We start from the raw sequence: 23,864 nt of genomic DNA, 5'->3' as shown, positions 1-23,864 counted from the left end.
CAGGATATTTATTTAGTCAATTATCTATTAGTTTATCACAAAAAAATTGGAAGGAAATGCATTTCATAATGAATTTAACTGATTTAAGTTGATTATATAGCGAGTTGGCAAACATTGTGAGTGTAGAAAATATATAGTAATTAATGAAAGAAGTTTAAACACACCATAATCATTTATATATAATGAATTAGTACAATATTTTACACTTCATACATTGCATGGTAAGATATATGAGTGATAATACCACATAGAGTTCCTATGAGGTTCAAAATTTTCACTATCTTCATCATCTCTATGTGTAAAGTAAGTGTATTGTGAAGAGTAGTCATCAAATGATAAATCCCCAAAATAGTTTTGCATGTAATTGTTAACATGCCACCTATATGGATCCGATATTGGTTTACGTTGTCCATAAGCAAAATCATTTGAAGATTGAGTCTTGGATTCTTTCCATGAGTCACTTGATTCCATCCCAACAGGAATGGGATATGAAGGGTAGGGAAATGGTTGGTTATGAGTATAACCATAGTTACTTCTGGGGGGGGACATTATCGCATCATTAGACATTATTTTCTAGATCTAATCCACTAAGATGGTACTTAAGTCGTGTCACTCTGCCACTCTTCATTACTTGACCACACTATTTGCAAATTGTGCCATGTTTGTTTCAGTCTATTGGGTCTCCATGTTCCCAAGCTGGATCACGTTTAGTAACTCCACTAGACATCTTAAACGTACCTATATTTATTTTTCATGGAAATTAGACAATTATTTTTTGGTCAAAAACTATAGTAGTGATGATGGTTATATAAAAAAACCTAAATAATAAAGTTATTCTACAGAAGAATTAAATACAAAGTAAAGAAAATGATTGTAAGATGATTGTAAGAATTTACGTAATTATAAAAATAATATAGAATAATAAAACCTAATATTAATGAATAATAATCCAATTTGATAATAAAATAATCCTAATATTAAACATATAAATGAATAATAATCCAATTTGATAATAAAAAAACCTAATATTAATGAATAATAATCCAATTTGATAATAAAACCTAATATTAATAAAATAATAAAATAATAAATAACATTAAACATATTAAAATTATCCTATGGAATAATTATACAACATTACTTAATTATTTCAAAAAATTAACATGCAAGTATTATTTGGTTCTTAGATCACATGTACGGGTCCACATAAATTTTTTTGTTGTTGTATAAATTACAATAATATAAATATAACTTTGTAAACTTACCTTAAATATGGAACCTTTTGTGTTGAAGCTTTGAAAGGGTTCTGGAAAGGCTCTGAAAGGGTTAAGGAAAGAAGAAACGAAAAAGTGTAATAGAGGTGTGATGATCTGATACTCCGAATGTGAAAGAGTTAGAAGTGGCACACGGTTTTGAATATGAAACCAACCACCACTACTTTTTGTCTTGTCAAATGTTGTCAAAAGTTGGCCCTTTTGGGGGATTTATATTATATATATATATATATTATTATATTATGTAACTTATCATAACACACACACACCAACACACACACACAGAATTATTATGTTTATTTTATCAATATTATCCCAATATTACCGATATTACCGATATTATCTCGATATATTGACGAAAATAAGATGGATACGTGTGAAAATATCCCATCTCAAAAAAACGATATTATCGACGAAATATCGCTGATAATATCGATATTTAAGACATTGGTTATTATATTCTCTCCATTGACAGATGAGGTTGGACAATGCTACCAGTCCTACATACTATATACTATGGCATCTTAGAAGCATATGCCAAACGAAAATTACACACTATGGCATCCTAGAAGCATATACCAAATGAAATTTTCCTACTCATCCACCATATAATTTTTTTATATTTATTATTATTAAAGAGAGGAAAGAGTTCAAATCTATCACAAAAAATTAAGAAATGGGAATTTCAAAATATGAACAAGAGACACATAGGTTTGTACCTATCCACAAGGATATTGGACTGCATGCATAATCACACGATTACTATTACTACTCATCTTCTACGTCTTATCATTCGCTCACGACATGTTTATGTAGGTAGCTACCTCTGTTTCTGTTTCCAATTCCATTTCCTTTCAAAACTGTTAGCTGTAAACTCCAAACGCAAACGCAATCAAGCAAACACAAACCCGATGGATACATAACCAAAACATCTAAACAATTAACTCAAGTCAACACACATTAACCACAAACATCTCGGAGTTATAACATCTAACACCAACATCATCCGGCCATAAAAATCTTTCAAAGTACAAGCAAAATTAGATTTCATTCCATTGCGACATTCTCTAGAATGTGCCGACGAACCACTCCAAAATCCTGGTTCAAAGATCCTGAACGTTCAAACCTACAAATCAAAATTTTAAAAAATTGATTAGTTATAGAAAAAAAAAAGTAACAGATGAAAGTCCCCTGATTCAACACAAACTACTCCTCCAGGATGAAATAATGAATCCACCGTGCTCCACAACCAAAAAATGAACAACGGCAACATCAAAATAGGAACAGACTAGTATGAGTTGCCCACCATAATAAATTACACCAGCAATCACAAAAATTTATACCTGGAGGAAGAGATTGCTTCAACTTGTTGGCCTTCTCGGAATCAAACACACAAAGTGTGTAAAGGTACTTGGAGCACCGAACCTTGAACTTAACAGCATCCTTGGTCCTCTTGATTTTGACATTGCGGGCATCCTTCCTTCTTGCGGTTAGAAGGAAATCCTTAATCTCATGGATCTGCTTCGGCTGTTGGTGCACACACATAGTATAAACATGATAGATCAATATACATTCTGAAATTTACATCTAAATAAGGCATGTATGTTCACATGTTTCAACATCTATTATCCATTACTCGAACAGAATTATAGCAGATCCAGATTCTTAGCGACTACGGACTCGTTTGGATGTGCTTTTAAATTGACTGAAAGCGCTTTTAGAGAGAATGTTTTTTGGTTCCAAAAGCACTTAAAGTGCTTTATGCAAGAAGCAACAGTTACGTGCTTCTTCCAAGAAGCACTTTAAATGTTTTTCCAGAATTTACTTGCATTTTTACTAAGGATTAGTTCCAAAAACATTTTCACCAAAAGCGCTTTCAGTCATTTTAAAAGCACATACAAATGAGCAAAATTACTTTTTAACATTGTTATAAAATACTGGTAGAAGGATACAAGAACAATGGGTGAAACACCAACAAAGAGTATTATACAAAACACTGTCGGACGCTTCATATGAAAATACCAACCCTGTTTCATTTACCACAAAATCGATAGTAAAATGAAAGTCACACTATTCTGCGACCTCGAAATATTACCCTCTGGTTCACATTTTAGAATAAAATTAGTAACGGAATTTTAGAACCAGACTACCAGAGATTAAGAAACAATCACAAAACTATGTACAACAGTTTACAACAAACCAGAAGCATTGAGACAAATCTTAAAAATACAAAATCCAATAAACCAATAACCGAAAATCTTCAAAACTAAAACAAAGTATACTGTAATGATATGTTCACATCTACAGTGCAAACCTGCATCAAATTTGTATCCATCTAAATCGAGGATAAAGAAGAGATGAACACACTTCTTCTTTTCCTATAATTTATATGATATCAGACACACACCACGGTGTATTAGTAGATTCGGTATCAAATATGCATTTCCTTCCACTGCCAATTTCAATATATACAAGCATGGTTTCTGGAGTGCTCCGCTTATCAAATTTGTACATGAAAATTTAGCCAACAAAACCACAAGTTCCAGTGAAGAATGTGCGCACAAAGTAAGGGTGAAAACAAACGTACCATTTTGCTGGTTGCTTGCCGGAGGCTGCGAGTTGTCTCTGAAAGTCGGAGTTGGAGGTCGAGGCAAGGAGGCTATATACGAGATGAAACCCTAATTTTAAAACTATTTTTTATGCCGGTTTTGTCCTTAGGGCTTTTTTCTGTGATGTCCAAAGAGGTTAATGGGGTATAGGGTTCTGAATCATTTTTAGCCCATTTCGCATTTTCTACTTCTGAGCCCGTTTGATATTCTCTTGATTTTTTTTTTTTTGAACAAAAGTTGGAATTTTTTATTTCATTTGGATATAGGCAAGGTATAAAATATCGATGATATCGGAAATATAGGTAATCCAAAAACATGGAAATATCGATGGAAATATCGGGATATTATCGATATCGATAAAAATTGAATAAAAACCACGGAAATTGTAAGAAAAACTTAGAAATTTTTATTGAAACTTTGCATGATGTTTATTTAGTTAATTATCTATTAGTTTATCACAAAAAATTGGAAGAAAATGCATTGCATGATGGATTTAACTGATTTAAGTTGATTATATAGCGAGCTGACAAACATTGTGAGTGTAGAAAGTATGTAGTAATTAATGAAAGAAGTTTAAACACACCATAATCATTTATATATAATGAATTAGTACAATATTTTATACTTTATACATTGCATGATAAGATACATGAGTGACTTAGTACCACATAGAGTTCCTATGATGTAACTGAAAAAAAATTAAACAAATTTTAATATGATGTAATTATTTGAACTTGTTGAGGGCAATATAAGTGAGTTAATTTGGGGCCAGAGACTTGCTCAAAATCCCTAAATTGCCAATTGAAACTTGAAAGAACGAGAGGCTCTCCATTTTCCTCTGTGCAGGTAAATCCATGGCGTCAACGAGTCAACGAACCCTCATTCTCCTCATCGCTTTCCTCACCCTCTCCCTCTTCGCCATCTCCGCCACCGCATCAAGGCCCTGCAAAACCCTCTTCGTTTCCTCCCACTCCTTCTCCATCCGCCGTCTCCCCTCCTCCTCTTCCCCCTCCGACTTTGTCACCGTCGTCACCGAAATCAGCCAGCTTCGCCCCGTCCACATTCACCCTGCCCGTGCGGGAGGGTGAGACTGAAGCTTGAGGTTGCCGTCCTCGCCATGAACGATCCAGGGGATGATGAGCATGTCGGCGAGGGCATCCGGGTCGAGCTCGGCGAAGTCAGGTTTGGGCTTGGGCTTTGATGGCGCGAATGTGAAGTTGAACTCCTGAGAAGAGGAGGAAGTGGCGAGGGAGTAGGTGAGGCGGGGGAGTGTGCGAATGGGGATGAGAGAGAGGGAGGGTTTGGAGAGGAGGGAAGAAGAGAGAGAAGCTAGCGCTGCTACTGCTCCTGCCATCGACGCCATTTTTGGTTGCTGGGTTTTGTTGGTTGAGGTTTTTTTTTTGCAATGATATTATCGATATTATTGATAATATCGCGATATTTTGATGAAAACTAATTGGATAACCATTAAAATATCGATAACGCGAAAAACCGATAATATCGGCAAAATATCGCCGTTATTATCGGCATTTAAGACCTTGGTCACTGCGCCACCCATACCCAAGCCCGTGACCTGCAGTCACTATGGGGCTGCTTTCAGGCAACCAGCCTTCGCTGGGATCCCCGTGACAACCCACAGGCCAGCTTGCGCTAGACTTGTCCGTGCACTCCCTTGTGGCCCAAAACATGACCCAGCTGCGGCTAGGGTCTCCCATTCCTCACCCGTGGCCTGCAGCCACCATTAAAGGAACATTTGGGCCTCGCCTTATGCTTAAGGCACCCAACCCGTGCCTCTTAACCCCCGGCATTAAGCCTAATTATTTTTGGGGCTCTATTTTCGATCCAATAATATTATTTTAATATTATTTTGCTTCTACGATCGACCCCGAATGGTCCCGATCTATTGAATTAATTAAAAGTGACCTGCAGTCCATTAATCTGATAATGAATCCAAAATTATTGACATGAAGATCACTTTTGGACATTAACGATTCAATAATTTATTTCTCTTCTTTGAACCGTCACATACTTTCGTAGTAACGAAGCTCTCACACTTGAGTTCCCGAAGACAACTCAAATCCACTACACTAAGTTAGTATATTGCATTCTGAGTTTCTTGCAGGAACCTCTCTTTTATGAACTAAATGTTCATAAACTAAATTGAACCTGTAGTTTCAAATTTAGTGCCTTTGAAACCCGAAGATTTCATAAAACAATACACCCATGCAAAACCCGACGGTTTTCATGAAAACCATGTCTTAGAACTCGAATGTTCTAACTTTGATGCTTATGGATGATTCATTCCCATAACACCAATCACAATCTTGTTCCCTCAAATTCAGTGGATTGTCGAACCGTCACAAGTTTGATTTTCCTGATTTGGACGTTTTCTAATATAAACCACTTTAGGTGGGGCACAAGACGTGAATCTCCACTTGACTATCAAGAAGCTGAGAAACCATTGATGCCAACAATAGCAAGGAAGAGCTGAATAAGCCTCTGCCATAATCTTTATTCGAAGACTTATGCTCAAAGCATTACAAATGGAAATACTTCCCGAACGAGGATTCCATGGCTCTTTAGCTCACTTCTATAGACCTTCTAATCATGAAAGAAATTGCCTGAAGCAAACCATGATTACGTCCATGAATGAGTACAATTCTGAATTTTATAAATCCATTCGAATCTTGACTGGTGAATACTTTTCTCGTCATTCCATGTTTCTAACTCGCTCTTGAAGCAGCAATGTAGAAAGTGGAAATTTACCAAATTCTCGGATCTGATTACTACCACAAACGTGAGAGAAAGGTATGGACCCAGTTCGACTGGAGTCTACCGAATGGCTCGACCCAGTTTGGTCAAAACCTAACGAAATGGTGATGCACTGCTTCGGCAGGGATACACTGAATGGCATATTCTTTCACAATACAATTTCGAGTTTGTGTTCACAAACATATAGTATAATCAGGGCTTGCCAAGGTGTGGCATCATGCCCGAAGCATGATCCTTGGTACATAAGTCCTAAAACTTCAAGAATAAGGGATAATATTCTCGAACCTCAACCTTGCAATAATCTACTCCCGTCTTGATGGAATAGATCATTGGTTATGCACTTGTTCGTGCCTCTACCAATGTTGTTGAGGAGTACCATTCTAGTAGTCAATATGTGAGATTGATTTTGCTCCACCGAACATCGTTGGCAGAGCAAAATTTCGACATGGATGGCCTTATTGGCCGAATTCCCTTAGTAAATTTACTTTGTGAACATTTTTCCATGTTCTTGGATTCAAGTTTGGTGTATGTTTTACTTATGGATAATCTTATTGATATTGTCCTCGAATATGAGTTAATTGAATCATGTTTCATAATACATGTGACCGATTCAATTAAACACGTGATTAGGTAGGAATGTGGGAAAGTTAGTTGTCTGGATGAATGCGTACTACGCACACTAACTTTACACCTAAATCACATCTCTAACAACGACTTCAGGTCTATCCAACCTGATTAAGAGCATTGGCACGCTTCTCATTGTATGAATGATACTGAATTATCATTTAAAGGACCTTAAATTCTTCATGACGTTGAGTTTTTAAGGATATTCGAGATGACAATGATCATAAATGAAACCATTGAAGAAAATAGAGTGAAATATCTTTGCACCACCTCCAAAAATGAGCCTGAAGCTTTGATTTGGGGCCAATGGGTTGTCTCCCAACTGGGAATACACCACATGTGGCCGGCCTATAGTCTGGTGATTGAGCAGTTTACTTGCTTTGGCACGACCTTTTGGGACACTGAGGTTGACAATGATGCTACAACGCATCTCCTTATCTGAAGTAAGGATTTTGTGCCTACAAGCACACTTTGCCAATCCTGTTCATTAGGGAAATTGATTTTCTATATCATTTCTTGCAAAGATACGACACGACTCCATTTTCGCAGTGGATTTAAGGGAATATATGTTGACTAATCCAACCAAAATGCGGACCATATAAATATTTATGGTTTTGGTTGATGAATCGACAAACTGGTCACATGTTTGTCCACACACATTACTGCTAAACCTCTTGGCCGATTAAGGGTTCACCACCCTACTTATCCCTTAAGGTCTGGAAGATTGGATAATGCCAGAGAGTTTACATCGATGGTTTTTCGATAAAGTATTGCATGTATTTTGGGTTTCTAATTGAACATCGAATTCCCATGTTCACCCTAAATATCCTCGCCTAGTGATCATAAAGCGCAATTTAAATGATCGCCCGAATTTTGGTAAAAATACCAAGTTTTCAGTTTTTGCCTAGGGCTATGCAATCCTTGTACGTAGTTATGTTGGTCCGCCTTGAGGCCTATTGCCACCCAACCTATATGACGTTACAGTTGGTTACTGGGTACGAACCTGACGACTTTTGTATTTACACATTTGGGTGCGCATTCCATGTCTCAAGTTGCGTCGCCGCAACGTACCACCATGGGTCCTCAAAGAAGGATGTGTATCTTTTGTCGATCATGTTTATCCTTCACACTAGCTCTCTTCGAGCCCTTGCACACGATCTATTTACCGCTTATTTGCGGGTTGTCACTTTAATGAGACAGTCTTCCCGGCCGTTAGGGGGAGATAAGAACGTCAACGTTCCTGTAGAACGACGCGAATTTGCATGGACGTTGCCCACTATGTCTCATCTCGATCCCCATACCGCACAAGTGTGATAAGCAAGTGCGATGAATTCTAGATTTCAGGATGTTGCTCCAGACGCATTCCTTTGATCTAGATAAAATGACGAGATCATATACCAGCTGCAAACATGCCTGCAAGGATAGACGTCGAGTCAACATCCCTGGAGGGTGTGCCGCCCATGTTGGACGGTTTGGACGCCCCTGTTGGACGGTCCGGTACACCGGTGGATAGCCAATCAATATGTCTTGGCCTGGAGCACGACATATCATTCGGTTCGTAGGATTCACTTCCCTGGAAGAGGAAGACACGGCACAACAATGAATCTAAACTCGATCACTGTTTCAAATCATTTCCATCTCATGAGATTAATCCGGATTACTCCTGAGACTTGAAGTTATTGGTCCAGTATACTAGTTTGGATAAGAAAATGGAATTGAAATGAGATTATCATCGATGATGTTTTCACTTATATGGTAGCTACCGACATAAATGAAAAGCGACGATATCAAACCGTGTTACGTTGATTAAGTGATAACGTAGAACTGATTGGACAACTAAAGTTACAATCCAGATCAAATTCCTTACCAAAGTGTGTATTGGACCTGTCGTTCCTACACTGCCCAAGGTAACCCTGTTGAGTTACAAGTGGGAAAGGAAACGTTATGAGATGAATGAAATAGTGCGATATGATGCACGCCTTACGGCGCAAGGTTTCTCTCAAAACGTCATGTGATTGATAACAGCATTATGAAATGTGGTTAGTATTTCTCCATGGGGATATAAATACAGAAATTTACGTGTAAGTTCCCGAAGAATTACATGGACTGGTTCAAATAGTTCCAAACCACGGAACACCCTCTTAACTCGTTTTGAGGCGTTCACTTATGGATTGAAAAATCCGAAGGATATGGTATACTCGTCTAAGTAATTATTTGATCAGTCAAGGACATGAAATTTGCCCTTGCGTGTTAAACTATGAAGTCTTATTCCAAATTGCTAGAGTTACAGTTTATGTCGTTAACACGAATCTCACTAAGACTCTGGAAGAGCTTGAGAAAACTGCCGCGCACCTGAAAATGGAATTTGAGATGAAAGATCTTAGGAAAACTTGTTTATGCCTTGACCTGAAGTTGAAGCATTATTCTGATTGTATTTTGGTCTACCAGTTGAACTACACCCAGAATGTGTCACCTTTGAGTATACCCATGATCGTCCATACGTTATATGCAAATGAGACTCTTGAAGAGTCTATGGAATCCGAAATTCCATATCTAAAAGTTCAACTTTGCGCTTCGTTGTACTTAGCTCATTGTATTTAGACAGGACATCTCATTCGCTGTTGATCTTGGTAAAGATGCAGCACTGCGCCTACATGCAACCACTAAATTGGTATTAAAGACGTACCCTGAAGGTATTACGTGGGCAAATCCCAACGCATCTTGAGCGAATCTAACCCCCTTGATCCTCGAAATGATGCTTGCCTTATTTGTTATGCTGACGCTGGTTACTTATCAAACCCGCACAAGGTAAAATCCCCGAATGGTTATGTCTTTACCGTTAGGGATATCGCAATATCTTGGAGGTCCACGATATGACCCTAGTTGCGAAATCTTCGAATCGTTCCAAGACTCACCTTACTTCACTATGCCACAAATGAGACATGGTTAGGAGTTCTTGTTGAGCATATTCAAAGTACTTGCTATATTTTCATCCATCGTTGAGTACCAACGACGATCCATGAAGATTATGCCACATGTATTAACCCGACCAAGCCATGATACATCAACAAAGTCAACACCAAGACATATTGTGTCTACATTTACATCAGCAAAGCATCAAGAGATTGAAGTCATGCAAACCGATCCCAGACAACCTTGCCGACCTTTACATGATGTCACTACCGAAGTCAACCTTCCAGAAGCTTGTCCGAGGAATTGGTATGCCTAACTCCTCATATGCAATGCTTGTAGTTCTCATTTGGAAGTTATGTCAAACTCAGGGGAGTATCCAGAAGTATACTCACTTGATCTTAATATACTCTTTTTCCCTATGATTAGGAGCATTTTTCCCACTGGGTTTTTGCTACCTAAGTAGGTTTTAACGAGGCACCCATCCTGGGCTGATCATACCCTTGAGAGCTCTTCTACTTGCGTCCAAAAGACATATAGTTTTGACTTAATGCAACTTCTCACTTTTCTCCTTAGACTATGGGTTTTTCTCCCATCTTGGATTGTACCATAGCGATGTTTTGTGAGTTTTACTTTTTATGCATTCTTTCGTTGATTTGAGACTCGCATTTGCCCATTGTGCTGACGACTTCATCAACTGTACTTACTTCATCAATGAAGACTTGATGCTCCATTTACTTGAGTATTTACACACTCAAGGGGGAGTGTTGCAGTCATATTTAGAATAGGAATATGATTGTGTAAATCCTAGGAAATATGGGAATGTATCTTATATTCCTATTAGGATTAGATTACCTATTAAATGTTGTAATCCTAAAGGGAAAGGTTTTACCTTTCCTACTACTATAAATAAAGGCACAATGGGGTGAGATAACACACACCCACAATTACACATCTCTCTATTCTTCTCTCTATTGCCGCACCCCCTCTCTCCCTAAGGCCTCCATAATTGTTCAGTAAATTATGCCTACAACACAAATCACTTTTAGCGTATTATTTATTTTCTCAACTATCAAACCCTCCCACCCTCCATTGTTGAACAAAACCTTAAACAATGAAACTACAAACATGTTGTTTGAGAAAAATTGTTTTTGAGGAATGGAACACGAAATCGATATTTCGGAAGCTTCACATGAGGTAAGACTTCATATTTTTCATTGTTTTAGTGATTTCGATGACATCGATAATGTTTTAATCTTGCGTTTGCTGTGTTATTTAATCTTTTATATTCATATTCATCTTTTAGGGATCACAAGGATTACATGAAGAATTAAACACCTAAATTACCACCAAATATTAAAAATAGACTAGATGAGTTTTAATAGTGGAACTGAAAACAAACCCATATATGATTTAAATCCCAAACGACATTTTTGTCAAATTCCAGTCAGCATTTTTTGTCCAAATTAAAAGCTTTATCTCTAGCATTTGTTGGAGGTGGTGTGTTGGGAGTTCTTTTGTTTGCCTTTTCTTCTTTTGGATCCCTATGGTTGTTCATCCGTTTGGCTCACTAGTGCGGCGATGGTGAAGACGACTTCAATAGTTTCTTTGATGCTAGGGTTTTGTTGTTTTTTGGGCTTTGTTTTTGTCTGAGCCTAATCTATGTTTTTTGGGCCTTGTTTCGTTTCCTTGTATTTCCTCTGTTTGTTTGAATGAAATGTTCATTTAACCAAAAAAATAAAAAAATAAAAAAATAAAAGCTTTATTTGATTAAAGCATGAGACTAACAGAGCATATACTACGCCTCCCTTTACCAATTAAAGTATAAGACTAATATTGATATTGAGTTGTATGGTTCTTAACAAATAATTGAGGTGTATGATTCTTAGTAAATAAACGAGGATAGTATACGTCTTAAAACCAACCACGCAATAATCAGAATAATATTCCCACATCCGGATGAATTGTTCATCGAATTCAAGAGTGAGAATTTATCTACGCAGACGCAACAAAGTTATTTCACCATCATTAAAACTCAAATCGTTTGTAAAACCTTAGCATCATAGCAAGTTGTAAAATGTTGAAACAACCATATTACTTGCAGGAAAAGAAAAGTACAGAAAATGAAAGGATTATAATCTATAATTACCATTTATAGTCAAATTGTTTGGGGAAGGATACCAATGAGAGTTTACATGAAATCTTCTTACCTTTGTCTGTCCAAGAATTTTTTTCTCCAATTTCTCAGTGTTTGGAATTAATGGATACCAATGTTTTCCAAGTGCTCCACACTGCATAAATGAAGTTCGTGAAAGTCAAAAAAAAAAAAAAAACATTGCGTACCACGAAGCTAAACCTAGCAAAGAAGCCATTGTTGATGTTACCCTACTTAATGAAGGTAGACATCTGGCAATGCAACCTATACTAAGATGATTTCAAATCATCACTTTGAAATCAAAATCATTCGGCAAACTAAATGTTCAGATGATTTGAAATCTTTCGGCAAACTAATTGTTCAAATGGTTAGATTCAGTCCCTGAAAATTAAAAATGAGTGCTATAAGATTTGAGAAATGTGGGGTGTATGTACAAAATATAACGTGTATATTGAGAATGTGAGGTGTGGGGGTATTATGGGAAAGTATGTGGGGTGTATTAAGATAATTTTTAAGTGAAAGAGCAAATGTGGGGTGTATTAAGTATGTGGGGTTTATTCAACAATTTATGGGGTGTTAATAAAACAAGTCAATGCATAAATGCATGTGTTAAATCTCTTAAATGAGGCTAAGGACCTCGATCAAAATATTTAAACAAACAAGGTTTCAGTCTAACAATTAGGTTTATTAGGGTCCAGAACCCAAATGACCCTTAAAAAAAAAGCGCGACTTAAAAAAAAGTAATTTTTAATGAGGGAAAAAACCCCCACCAAATTCTTACCCAACAAAAATCAAGTTGAGAAAATTGTAGCAATAATCCCTTAACTTTAATCTAATTCGAGTAATGGTCCATCAATTAAACATCTATGACCTTTGGGCCCTTATCAAAACGTGCAGTTATGATATTCTTGGTCAACTCCATTAGAATTTCCGCAAAATGAGTTACGTGCTACGCATGTGAGGCTAAATAAATAAGTAAATATGAAAACCAAATGAGAAAAATTGTAGCAATAGTTCCTCAACTTGAACCCAATTGGAGAAATAGTCTTCAACTTTAACCCAATTAGAGTAATGGCCCTTCAACTTTAATCCAATTGTAGCAATGGTCTTTCCAACATGATTCATTTTGATGAAATTTTAACATAGTTGATGAAAATGATCATAGCTGCTCGTTTTGATAAGTTAATGGACCAATGATCATGAATTTTTATTTAAGGGACCATTGCTACAGTTTTCTCAATCAAGTTTATCGGCTAACAACTTCTTTGCCGACAAAATATTTAGTTGGCTATAACATTAAGTCGTCAAGAGAACTCCTTACCAAAACCTTAACCCTGATGCCTATATTTAACCGACAAATCAAAAAATTCATCGAGTGAAAACCCTTTTACAGACAAAGTAAGTTTTGTCGACTCAAAATTCATCGGCAATGCTATATTTTCTAGTACAAAAGCCATGGTGATTTCTCACTGGAACAAATGAAGAAAATTCAGTGAAATTGTTTCGCATGGGCTGCTACCTTCAAAATCACTGTCTAAATTAGGAATCAAAATGCCAAAGGATAATCTCTAGCAAAGAAAAGGGTATGAAACCCTCTTGTTCACATGGGGTCCACCGTCCACATCTCATTTCTACTGACAGAAATGACAAATTTCAAGGCAAAGTTGGTTCTTAAAATGACGATGTGCACCAAGCTGAAGAAAAAAAGTTGTAACTTATTGTTTCACTTTCACAAGTCACAATGTTGGAAACAAAGTCCACCTCAAATTCGTGGACACAAATCACTTCAAATATCGTGAATGCGATCCATCTCAAAGCACAAAGTTCACTGAACTTCCTATGTTAAATTGTTGGATTCGCTCCACATTAAATCAACAGGTCAAATTCTTGTTAGATTATCAAATTTGTCAAATTGCACAAAAAGGCTTTAAATGGTACAAAATCAATCCAAAAGTCATAAAATCGCTTCAAATTCCAAATGGCACAAAATTGTTTTAAATTCGAAAAGGCACAAAGCCGCACCTAATTTTATAAATATGCCGGTTTGATTCGGTCAAGAATACGCATGCAGTCTAGTACCATATTCGAGAAGCAATCGCAAAGCCCAAACACAAATCTTTTTTTTTTTGAAAGCTAGGAAATCATATTCCAAGGCTAAGAAGCCAAACAGAGACAAGAAAGCCAACTCTAGGGCGAACACCAAGGACGACCAACCAAGAAAAAGAAAAGAGCAGTGAAAGGGGCTAAGACCAACAAACACTTCAACCAAGTAAAAGTGTCACCCCAAGCACCACCAAAGAACCACTAATGAGGACAAGGAAGACCATCATTACATAAGACATACACTAACGAAGATGGGGGCTTATCGACCCACACAACATCACATATCTCCATAAAACCAGCAGACACAAGAGCATCCGCCGCCATGTTGGCTGATCTTGGAACCCAAGACCAGCGACAGTTCTGGAAAGACTCACTCAACCTAAGCGCCCTAGCCAAGAACGGATAAGCCTCCCAACTGCCATTATCAAGAGAACCACGAAGACAAGAAATCGCTTCAAGAGAATCGGACTCAATCATAGTAGAGCTCACACCCATCGAAATACCTAGCTCACACCCACAAATCAGAGCCAAAGCCTCAGCAGCTGTGGCATTAGGAGCCAAAAAAGGGTACCTAGTAGCAGCCAAGAAACGACCTCCCTCATCCCTGATAATCACCCTAGCGAAGCCCAACCGAGACACATTTGACCAGCTAACATCGACGTTAATCTTCGAGAAAGGAGAGGGAGGGGGGCTCCACCTCTCAACCGGAACCTCCCTCGCACCCACCACCGGCCTACGAACCTCCATAACCCTCACCGCACATAAAAAAGAGTCCAAAGCAGCAGAGATGGCAAAAAGCACTGTTCTAAAAATCCCCGCCTAGCGCCGCCTAGGCCCTAGGCCCCAGCCTACCACCCTGATTAATGCCTAGGCCCCAACCCACCGCCTAGACCACCTAGGCACCCGCCTAGACCCGCCTAGGTTGCAACTCACTTAGACAGAAAATACATAACTTTCATTTTGCATTTTGTTTTTTTCCAATAAATTGTAAGAGACTTGTTGCATACTTGAATGAACAAACATTATATCCTTATTTCACATGTTTTCATTATGTTCCAATACATCATGATATATATGCATTCTATTTTGTAGTTTATGATTAAATTATATATATTTCAAGTAGAAGCAGACACTTATTTACCTGAAATATGATAGATTTACTTAAATCCGCCTAGTCCGCCTAGGCGCTAGGCCCCAACCCGCCTAGCGCCTAGCGCCTAGCGACTTTTAGAACCTTGGCAAAAAGTACTTTCGAGGGGTTAAGAGAGATCTGATTGAACAAAAACTCACACCTGGCCTTCCAGATACTCCAGCAAGTTAAGGCGATATAAGACTGAACCTAAGTTCTATCAAGATCAGATCCCATGTTAGAAAAAGGACTGCCTGCAACCACAACACCCAAGACTGAATACTAGCACCATCAACTCTCTAAGTCAAAGCACCACCAAACCAAATAGCCTGCACTTATGAACAACGAAGAAATAAATGCTCAATAGTTTCATCGTCGCAATGGCAAATAGGGCAGAGAGGGGAAGGGGAAACCCGTCTTTTAAACAAAGCAGCACGTGTAGGAAGACCATTATGCACCGAAAGCCAGAAAAATAACCGGATCTTTGGAGGCACCTCCAAATGCCAGATACCTTTCCAAACTTCCCTCGGGGACCGACCGAGCACCAGGAAGACGATGATCCCGCACAGCTAAAGACCTCGATTGAAGCCACCTGTAACCCGACTTAACCGAATACCGGCCATTCTTATTAGCAGCCCAAACAAAACGGTCTTTCCTCCGAGGATCATTGATAGGCGTAGCAAGAATAGCCTCATGATTTAGTGGGTCATCCACTCACAGAAAATTCTAAATCATTTGCAAACTATGCTGGGTTGATAATAAAAAAACATATTAAAATTCATTTATTTCATATTAGAATTAAAGAGTATTCATTTCTTATACGAAGGGTTGTAATTATCAGGCGCATAGTTTCAAATGGGTTGAACTCAAAATTAATAAAACCCTCTTCAAAACGAGGGCAAAATTGTGTCAAATAAATTATTTGTTCTTGTACAATTTTTGCCTAATAGAGGGATATCCAAACAGTGTTAAAATGCATTTTAAATAGCTTTAGCTAATTTAATGAACTATAAATGTTTTTTTTTTCAGTCGGAGAAACCTCAATAGTACATGTATTTTTCATGTAAATGTTCAAAATGGAGGATTTATAATAGCACTCTTGCGTATTTTAACAAATATATAGGTACTTCTCAAATATATATATATATATATATATATATATATATATATATATATATATATATATATATATATATATATACAGAGAGCTTAAGGGGAGGGATCCCCATTTTTTGAAAAAAATGGGGATTATGTGTGGGGCCCACTTCACATCTAATTTCAACGATCCGAACCGTCTATTTTGTTAGTCTCGATTCATAGATCATCCTTGCAAAATATTAGCTAAATTAGAAATGTTTAAGACATCTAATTGGGTTCAAGGAAATGAACGAATACTTTGTTATATAAGAAAATATGAAATTTGATATTGATAATTAAATAGGCAAATGGTTTCGGATTGAATTGAATTTTTGTAAGGATGATCTATGAATTGAGACTAACAAAATAGACGGTTCGGATCGTTGAAATTTGATGTGAAGTGGGCCCCACACCTAATCCTTATTTTTTTCAAAAAATGGGGATCCCTCCCCTTAAGCTCTCTGTATATATATATATATATATGTATATATATATATATATGTATATATATATATGTATATATATATATATATATATATATAAACATAATTACTATTTTTACCATCTATTTGTATCATCATTTACATTATTTCTCTAATAAAGATAAGACCAACATGTGTTGGAGGCCTTACTTTTGTTAGAGAGATAGTATAAATGATGATACAAATAAATGAGCAGTGTAGCACTACTCATATATAAAATACTTTTGACAAGTCAATAGGTGATTCAAATAACCACTTAGTACTACGGTCTAGTGATGCTCTTTTTCACTTGTAAGCGAGAAGTCTTAGGTTCGATTCTCGCTAAGACGGATTTGAATTACTTTATTGCTAACCCGTTGTAAGGCATAGCTTACTCTTACAATTTCTTAGTGTAGACAATGTTATAATATTGTTTGGTCAATAAAAAGTAGGTGATCCAAATCTGCAATATAATAAGATCACACACTGTCATATGAAAGAATTTTGGAGGAAAAGTTAGAAAATGAGTATGTTAATAATACGTAGCTGCATGATGGCAAATACATACATACATACATACATACATACATATATATTTTGCTAAACAAGGTTAAAGGTGTATCATATTTAAAATTAAAACATGATTAACATGTGACTCTTATTGGTATGTGGGCTTTAATTTAGTGACGCAGACAAAGAGATGTGGTTTATTAGTCTTGTTGATGATTGTAGTTATTAACATTATTGTCACAGTAGTAGGCCGGTCGTATATTAAGCTCATTACCACCCAAATCTTGGTAGAGCTTGATGGTAACCCACGGCATGGCTGCCTCACAAATCTTCACCCCCTACATCGTGTTCTTATTCTTCCCTTTCCTTCCTCAGACCGCCACCAAAACCACCACCTTTTGTGGCTCTACATGCAACTGCCTATTGGTGCGTTTCCCCTTTCAACTAAAAAACAACCAAGCAACCAGTAATATTTGTGAGTATCCAGGGTTTGATCTCTCATGCAAAGACCAAAATCGAACGGTTCTCACTCTCCCAACTTCTGGGGAGTTCATCGTCCAAAACATCGACTACATGGACCAAATACTATCGATCAACGACCCCAATAACTGCCTCCCTAAACGGTTTCTCGAGCATCAAATCAGTCTCGGAGATAATTCACCCTTCTCAAACTTGAATCTAGGCAGCCCTACAAATTACACGTTCCTCAACTCCTCCCCCGCTTATAGAAAGGAACTATATATTTTGACTCAGCGGTGAGGGCTACAAGGTCATTGCGCACCGAACCCCGTTTCCTCCAGTTTTGCTACAAAATTGCTCTGTCGTTTCAACAGCTTTGATTCCAAGTTCATTTGACTGATTGGAATGGGAACGTGGTATCGAATTGACATGGAACGTGTCCGGATGCCGGTCTTGTGAATTCAACGGTCAGGTTTGTGGGTTGAAGAATCACAAAAATTTGGAAACTCGATTCTTTGGCTCTCCAAAATATGGTATGTAAAATCATCAAAACTGACATACTTGATGTCTTAAGCTAATTAGAAAGTATGTCAGAATTCATTAGATGTATCAGTTTTGTGTGTCTAAAAACAACTTCACTCTTATTATTAACGCGCCTGCTACGTAAACTACGCATTCAAATTTTCATGCTTGGAAAAATTCATGGGTTCAAGTGTTAATTTAATTTTGGTTTTGGTCTTTTGATTATTTACATGATTTTAGGTAAGTGTTTAAAATATCGATATATGTGGAAATATCGATTGGCAAAATTGTGGAAATAGATATATCGAATATCAATATTGATTGCCTTCGATGGAAATGATGGAAATTTGCTTAAAAACATGGAAATTTAAAATTATTTTTTAGGGAATATTATATGAAGCCACAACACACATATGAATCAAGAATTAATGATTAGATCTTGTGTAAACAATAAGTATGTGATATGTGAGAAGAAAAACTTCCTTTTAATAACAAGAATAAAATAAAGCATTTCACTAGAAAGAATAAATTATACCTTAATTGAAATTGTCATCACAAAAGCAGCATACGTAAACTAATACCATAAATAAAGAAATTAAAAAAATAAAGAATGCATAGGTCTATGGATATTTCTTGCAAACTTTTTGCAAATTGTCTGCAAACCTTGGGTATTTCCTTAAAATATTGAGGAAATTGATTGATTTCTGGAAATATAGCAGATGTGGGGTGAAGTCTAAACTTCACCCTCTCTTTCCATATTGTTCACTGATTTTTTGGATATTTCCATGGAAATATCGAACATATCCAGGATATTTCAAAAACTGTTTTAAGTAGATACAAAATTGACTAAGTTAGTTCAGATTCACAGGTATTAAGAGATATATCAAATGCATGTATTTAAAAATTATAATCTAATTGCTTATTGTACACACATGGAAATGATTTTCGTAAATTTTTTTTTCATGCACACTGTTGTTGGAGAGTGTGTTGAATGAGAAACGGGTGGGCTAAACTCATTTCCGTTATAGGAATATGTTGAGTTTTGGTTTCAATATTTGTTGTATATTTCATTATGAAGATTACAAGAGAGTGAAGGCAACTCTTATAGAGAGCCAAAAGAAAGCTACAATAGATTGTAGGATAACTACACAAACACAATCCCTAAAATCTTCCCTAACAAGTGGAAAAGCAAAAACCAAATTACAAGTAAAGAAGCTTTTACAAGCAACTAAGAAAGGTTGATGTAAGGTGAATGACAAGCTATGGAAAGTGATTGGTGAATGACAAGCTATGGAAAGTGATTGGTGAATGACAAGATATGGAGAAAGGTTGATGTAAGGTGAATGACAAGCTATGGTGAGGATGACAACTCATACATACAACCCATCCATACAAACCGGTTTCAATACACCTCCTTAAGCTGGATCAAGGGGATTGATTGATCCAAGCTTGCACAACAAACGCTGAAACTGAGTAGAGTTTAGTGCTTTTGTGAATAAATCAGCAAGTTGATCGTGGCTGCGTGTGAACATGGTGTCTATCACCTTGGATTGAACTTGAGCACGAATATAATGACAGTCAACTTCAATATGTTTGGTCCTTTCATGGAATACTGGATTGGAGGCAATGTGCATGGTAGCTTGGTTATCACAATACAAGGACATAGGTGCCATGTTTATGAATCTGAGCTCAGAAAGAAGACCTTTCAACCATATGAGTTCACAGGCTGTTGCTGCCATAGGCCTATACTCAGCTTCGGCATTAGATCGAGCAATCACAGTTTGTTTCTTGCTCTTCCAAGTGACAAGGTTCCTTCCAACAAATGTGTAAAAACCTGTTGTGGATTTTCGATCAAGGGCATTTCCAGCCCAGTCAGCATCTGTGTAGGCCAAGATGTGATTTGATCCATTGTTCTTCATAATTATCCCCCTTCCTACTGAGCCCTTGAGATATCGAAGTATTCTCTTGATGATTTCCCAGTGAACTAGGGTAGGATAGTGCATGAATTGACTGGCTAGGCTAATCGAATATGAGATATCAGGCCTAGTAATGGTGAGATAAATAAGTTTCCCAACCATTCGCTGATAAACACTAGGGTCCGAGAGAGGTTCACCTTTTTCATGCCACTGAAGTTTGCTAGCTAGGGGTGTCCGAGTTGGTTTACATTCCATCATGTTAGCTTCATCTAGAAGATTGAGAACATACTTTCTTTGATTTAAGAACAATCCATTTGAAGAGGTAGCCACCTCAATTCCAAGAAAGTATTTCAAGGGCCCCAAGTCTTTAATGGCAAATTTTTGGTGAAGTGACTGCTTAAGCGTCTTGATTTCACTTATATTGTCACCTGTAATAATTAGGTCGTCAACATATATAAGCACAACTAATTTGCCAACAATACTACTTCGATCAAACAAAGAAGAGTCAGCATGACTCTTTTTGAACCTTGCAGCTTCAATGACTGAACTAAGCTTCGAATACCAAGCTTTAGGGGACTGTTTGAGACCATATATGGCTTTATGAAGTCTGCAGACCTTGTTGGGTTCATTTTCTCTTGGATGACCAGGAGGCAACTTCATGTACACTTCTTCTTCAAGATCCTCATGAAGAAATGCATTCTTCATATCTATTTGGAATAAGGCCATGCATTATTGACTGCCACGAACAACAATACCCTCACTGTGTTCATTTTGGCAACAGGAGCAAAGGTCTCCTTATAGTCAATGCCATAGGTTTGAGTAAAGCTTTGAGCTACTAACCGTGCTTTGTGTCTTTCAATGCTTCCATTGGAGTTAAATTTGGTCTTATATATCCACCTACTTCCCACGACCGTCTTGCCATTTGGAAAATCCACCACACTCCATGTCTGGTTGTCATTCAGAGCTTGAAGTTATTTAGTCATAGCATCTTGCCACTCAGGCATGCATATGGCTTCATGAAAATTCCTTGGTTCGAAAGTGTGGGACAATTTGTTAAGGACAGAAGTATGTGAAGATGAGAATCTGTGATAAGAAATGGCTGCAGAGATAGGATGCCTTGCAGTGTAAGTAACATACTCTTGTAACCTCATTGGTGGATGTCTATCTCGTGTAGGATTTCTTCTTGGTGCACTTATAGCTTGCTGATTTGGTTGAGCTTCTGATGGTCCAGAGGAGCTTGGCACTGCATCAATTACACTTTCAGTGAGTTGAGAATTATCAGTGCTGATATGAGCAGGAATGACTTCATGAATTTATGCTGGAATAAGAAGTGGAAATAGGTCCATGAGATCTTCCATATTAGCATTAGTCTCCAACCCTTTGTGGAAATAAGGTGAATATTCATCAAATCGCACATCTCTAGAGACTGCCAGCTTCCCCGTGTTAGGGTTGTACACTTTGTAACCCTTTTGAGAACTGGCGTATCCCATAAACACACACTTGGAAGCTCGAGGGTCGAGTTTGTCATGATGGAGAGCTTGAATATGCACATAACAAGTACAACCAAAGGTCTTGAGGTGAGACAAGTTTAAAGGCCTGCCCTTCATGACTTCAAAAGGAGATTTAGTATTCAACACCCGAGTTGGCAGTCTATTAATGATGTACGTGTCAGTGAGTAGGGCTTGAGACCAAAATTTCTTTGGAACATTCATTTGGATCATAAGTGATCGAGTCTTCTCCAATAAGTCTCGATTCTTTCTCTCTGCCACACCATTTTGTTGTGGTGTACCAACACAGCTAGTTTGATGCAAAATGCCATTATTGCTCAAGTAATTACTCATGTTATTGGAAGTGTACTTGGTACCATTATCTGATCTTAACATATATAACTTAGATGAAAATTGATTGGTGATTAGGTTGTGAAAGTCCTTAAAAACATCAAACAAATCACTTTTAAGTTTTAAAAGATACAACCATGTTACTCTAGAATAGTTATCAATAAATGTAACATAATATCTATACCCATCAAAGGATTCTACATGAGAAGGACCCCAATTATCAGAGTGAACAAGCTCAAAAAGTTTAGTAGTTCTAGAATTAGAGGAAACAAAAGGAAGTCTAGTGGCTTTTGACATTTGACAAGTTTCACACACCAGCGTGTTTTTACAAAAAAAGGGAAACAACTTGGTCATCACATGTTCTGAGGGATGGGCAAGGCGTTGATACCAGAGTTGGTGTTCCTGAACTTGACTTAAGTTGACACTGAGCTTTTTGACAAAATTGGACTCCTTTGAGAGATAGTAGAGTCCATTCAAGAAGAACCATTCACCATTCTTCTTTTGAGTAACTCGGTCCTGAAACACAACATTGTGAGGGGAGAATATGGCAAGACAGTCTAAGGTATTTGTGATTTTTCCTATTGACAAGAGCTGAAAAGGAAAAGAAGGTACATAGAGAGCAGTGGAATCAGTATGCTCACTTAGCAATCTAATCTTTCATTTCCCTAGAATAGGTTCCCCTTTCCCATTTGTAACAGATACATGAATTGGATAAACAGTTCTTTGAAAATCGTGGAGACTAGAGGGTTTATTAGTTATATGATCAGTGGCACCAGAGTCAATAATCCAAAAATCATTTGTAACATTTGCATTAAGAGCAGTGGAAATGGCACTGATAATACCTGGAATATTGCCTTTCGATGTGTTCTCCGAGTCAGCCGAGAGTCCAGCAAATTTCCCTAGCATTGCAGTAGGGTTTTCAGGTGTCATTTCATCAGGTTCAGTGCTTCCTTGCTTCTTTTGAAGAAAAACAGCAAACTCGTTGATCAAGGACACATGATTTGTTGAGAAATTGGCCATCCCATCAGTTGAGGAACTGATAGGAGCATATTTATGCGACTTAGTATGTTTGTTTTCGTGCATTTATGTTCTTAGTTCTTAGTTATGTTAGTAGTTTAAGCCATTTTTGTGTGTTTGTAGGTTCTATGGGCCAAGGATGCAAGAAGATGCATTTTGGAGCATTGTGGAGCATTTTTGGGCTAAGATTGGATGGTGCAAACATGGAGACATGAGGATGGACGTTTTGGGCTTTTGTGTGTGCAAATGTGTGTGTGTAATTGCAAGGATAAACACATGCAAAGAAGCCCACATGCAAACTCAAGGCAAGAGAGGGAGAAAACACATGCAAAGAAGCCCACATGCAAAGTGAAGACAAAACTCATGGCAAAGGTGAAGGAATTGTGTGTGTTTTGTGATTGAAATGATGAAGCATGTGTGTGTAAATG

The 23,864-nt window shown here is 37.4% G+C and overlaps 3 protein-coding genes across 3 annotated transcripts; all 3 read right to left on the bottom strand.

Moving 5' to 3' along the window:
* Window positions 1-2,166: 2,166 nt before the first annotated feature.
* Window positions 2,167-4,000, bottom strand: LOC114825323 (large ribosomal subunit protein eL38z/eL38y-like). Its single transcript, XM_070823575.1, has 3 exons — window positions 3,862-4,000; window positions 2,618-2,801; window positions 2,167-2,400 (listed from the first exon to the last, which is right to left on the bottom strand). Exons 1-3 carry the CDS (start codon window positions 3,862-3,864, stop codon window positions 2,378-2,380), a joined length of 210 nt encoding a protein of 69 aa, XP_070679676.1. The 5' UTR covers window positions 3,865-4,000; the 3' UTR covers window positions 2,167-2,377.
* A 10,648-nt stretch (window positions 4,001-14,648) lies between these two features.
* Window positions 14,649-15,194, bottom strand: LOC139196885 (uncharacterized). Its single transcript, XM_070823234.1, has one exon. The coding sequence runs from the start codon at window positions 15,192-15,194 to the stop codon at window positions 14,649-14,651; it is 546 nt and encodes a 181-aa protein (XP_070679335.1).
* A 4,886-nt stretch (window positions 15,195-20,080) lies between these two features.
* On the bottom strand, window positions 20,081-21,307 carry LOC139196884 (uncharacterized mitochondrial protein AtMg00810-like). The gene has a single exon (XM_070823233.1). It carries the CDS (start codon window positions 21,305-21,307, stop codon window positions 20,081-20,083), a length of 1,227 nt encoding a protein of 408 aa, XP_070679334.1.
* Window positions 21,308-23,864: the final 2,557 nt, after the last annotated feature.

This window comes from Malus domestica, chromosome 06 (assembly GCF_042453785.1).
Source record: "Malus domestica chromosome 06, GDT2T_hap1".
NCBI classification, from domain to species: domain Eukaryota; kingdom Viridiplantae; phylum Streptophyta; class Magnoliopsida; order Rosales; family Rosaceae; genus Malus; species Malus domestica.
The sequence above is the reverse complement of the archived record's forward strand: the minus strand, read 5'-3'. Positions and strand labels throughout refer to the sequence as shown.

Bases quoted from the DNA above. Each gene is read 5' to 3' on its own strand.
- LOC139196885 (XM_070823234.1), bottom strand. From the start codon at position 15,194: ATGGAGGTTCGTAGGCCGGTGGTGGGTGCGAGGGAGGTTCCGGTTGAG.
- LOC139196884 (XM_070823233.1), bottom strand. From the start codon at position 21,307: ATGGCCTTATTCCAAATAGATATGAAGAATGCATTTCTTCATGAGGAT.
- LOC114825323 (XM_070823575.1), bottom strand. The intron at 2,401-2,617 runs GTATAAATTTTT...TTTGATTTGTAG, and splicing joins GAAGCAATCTCTTCCTCCAG to GTTTGAACGTTCAGGATCTT.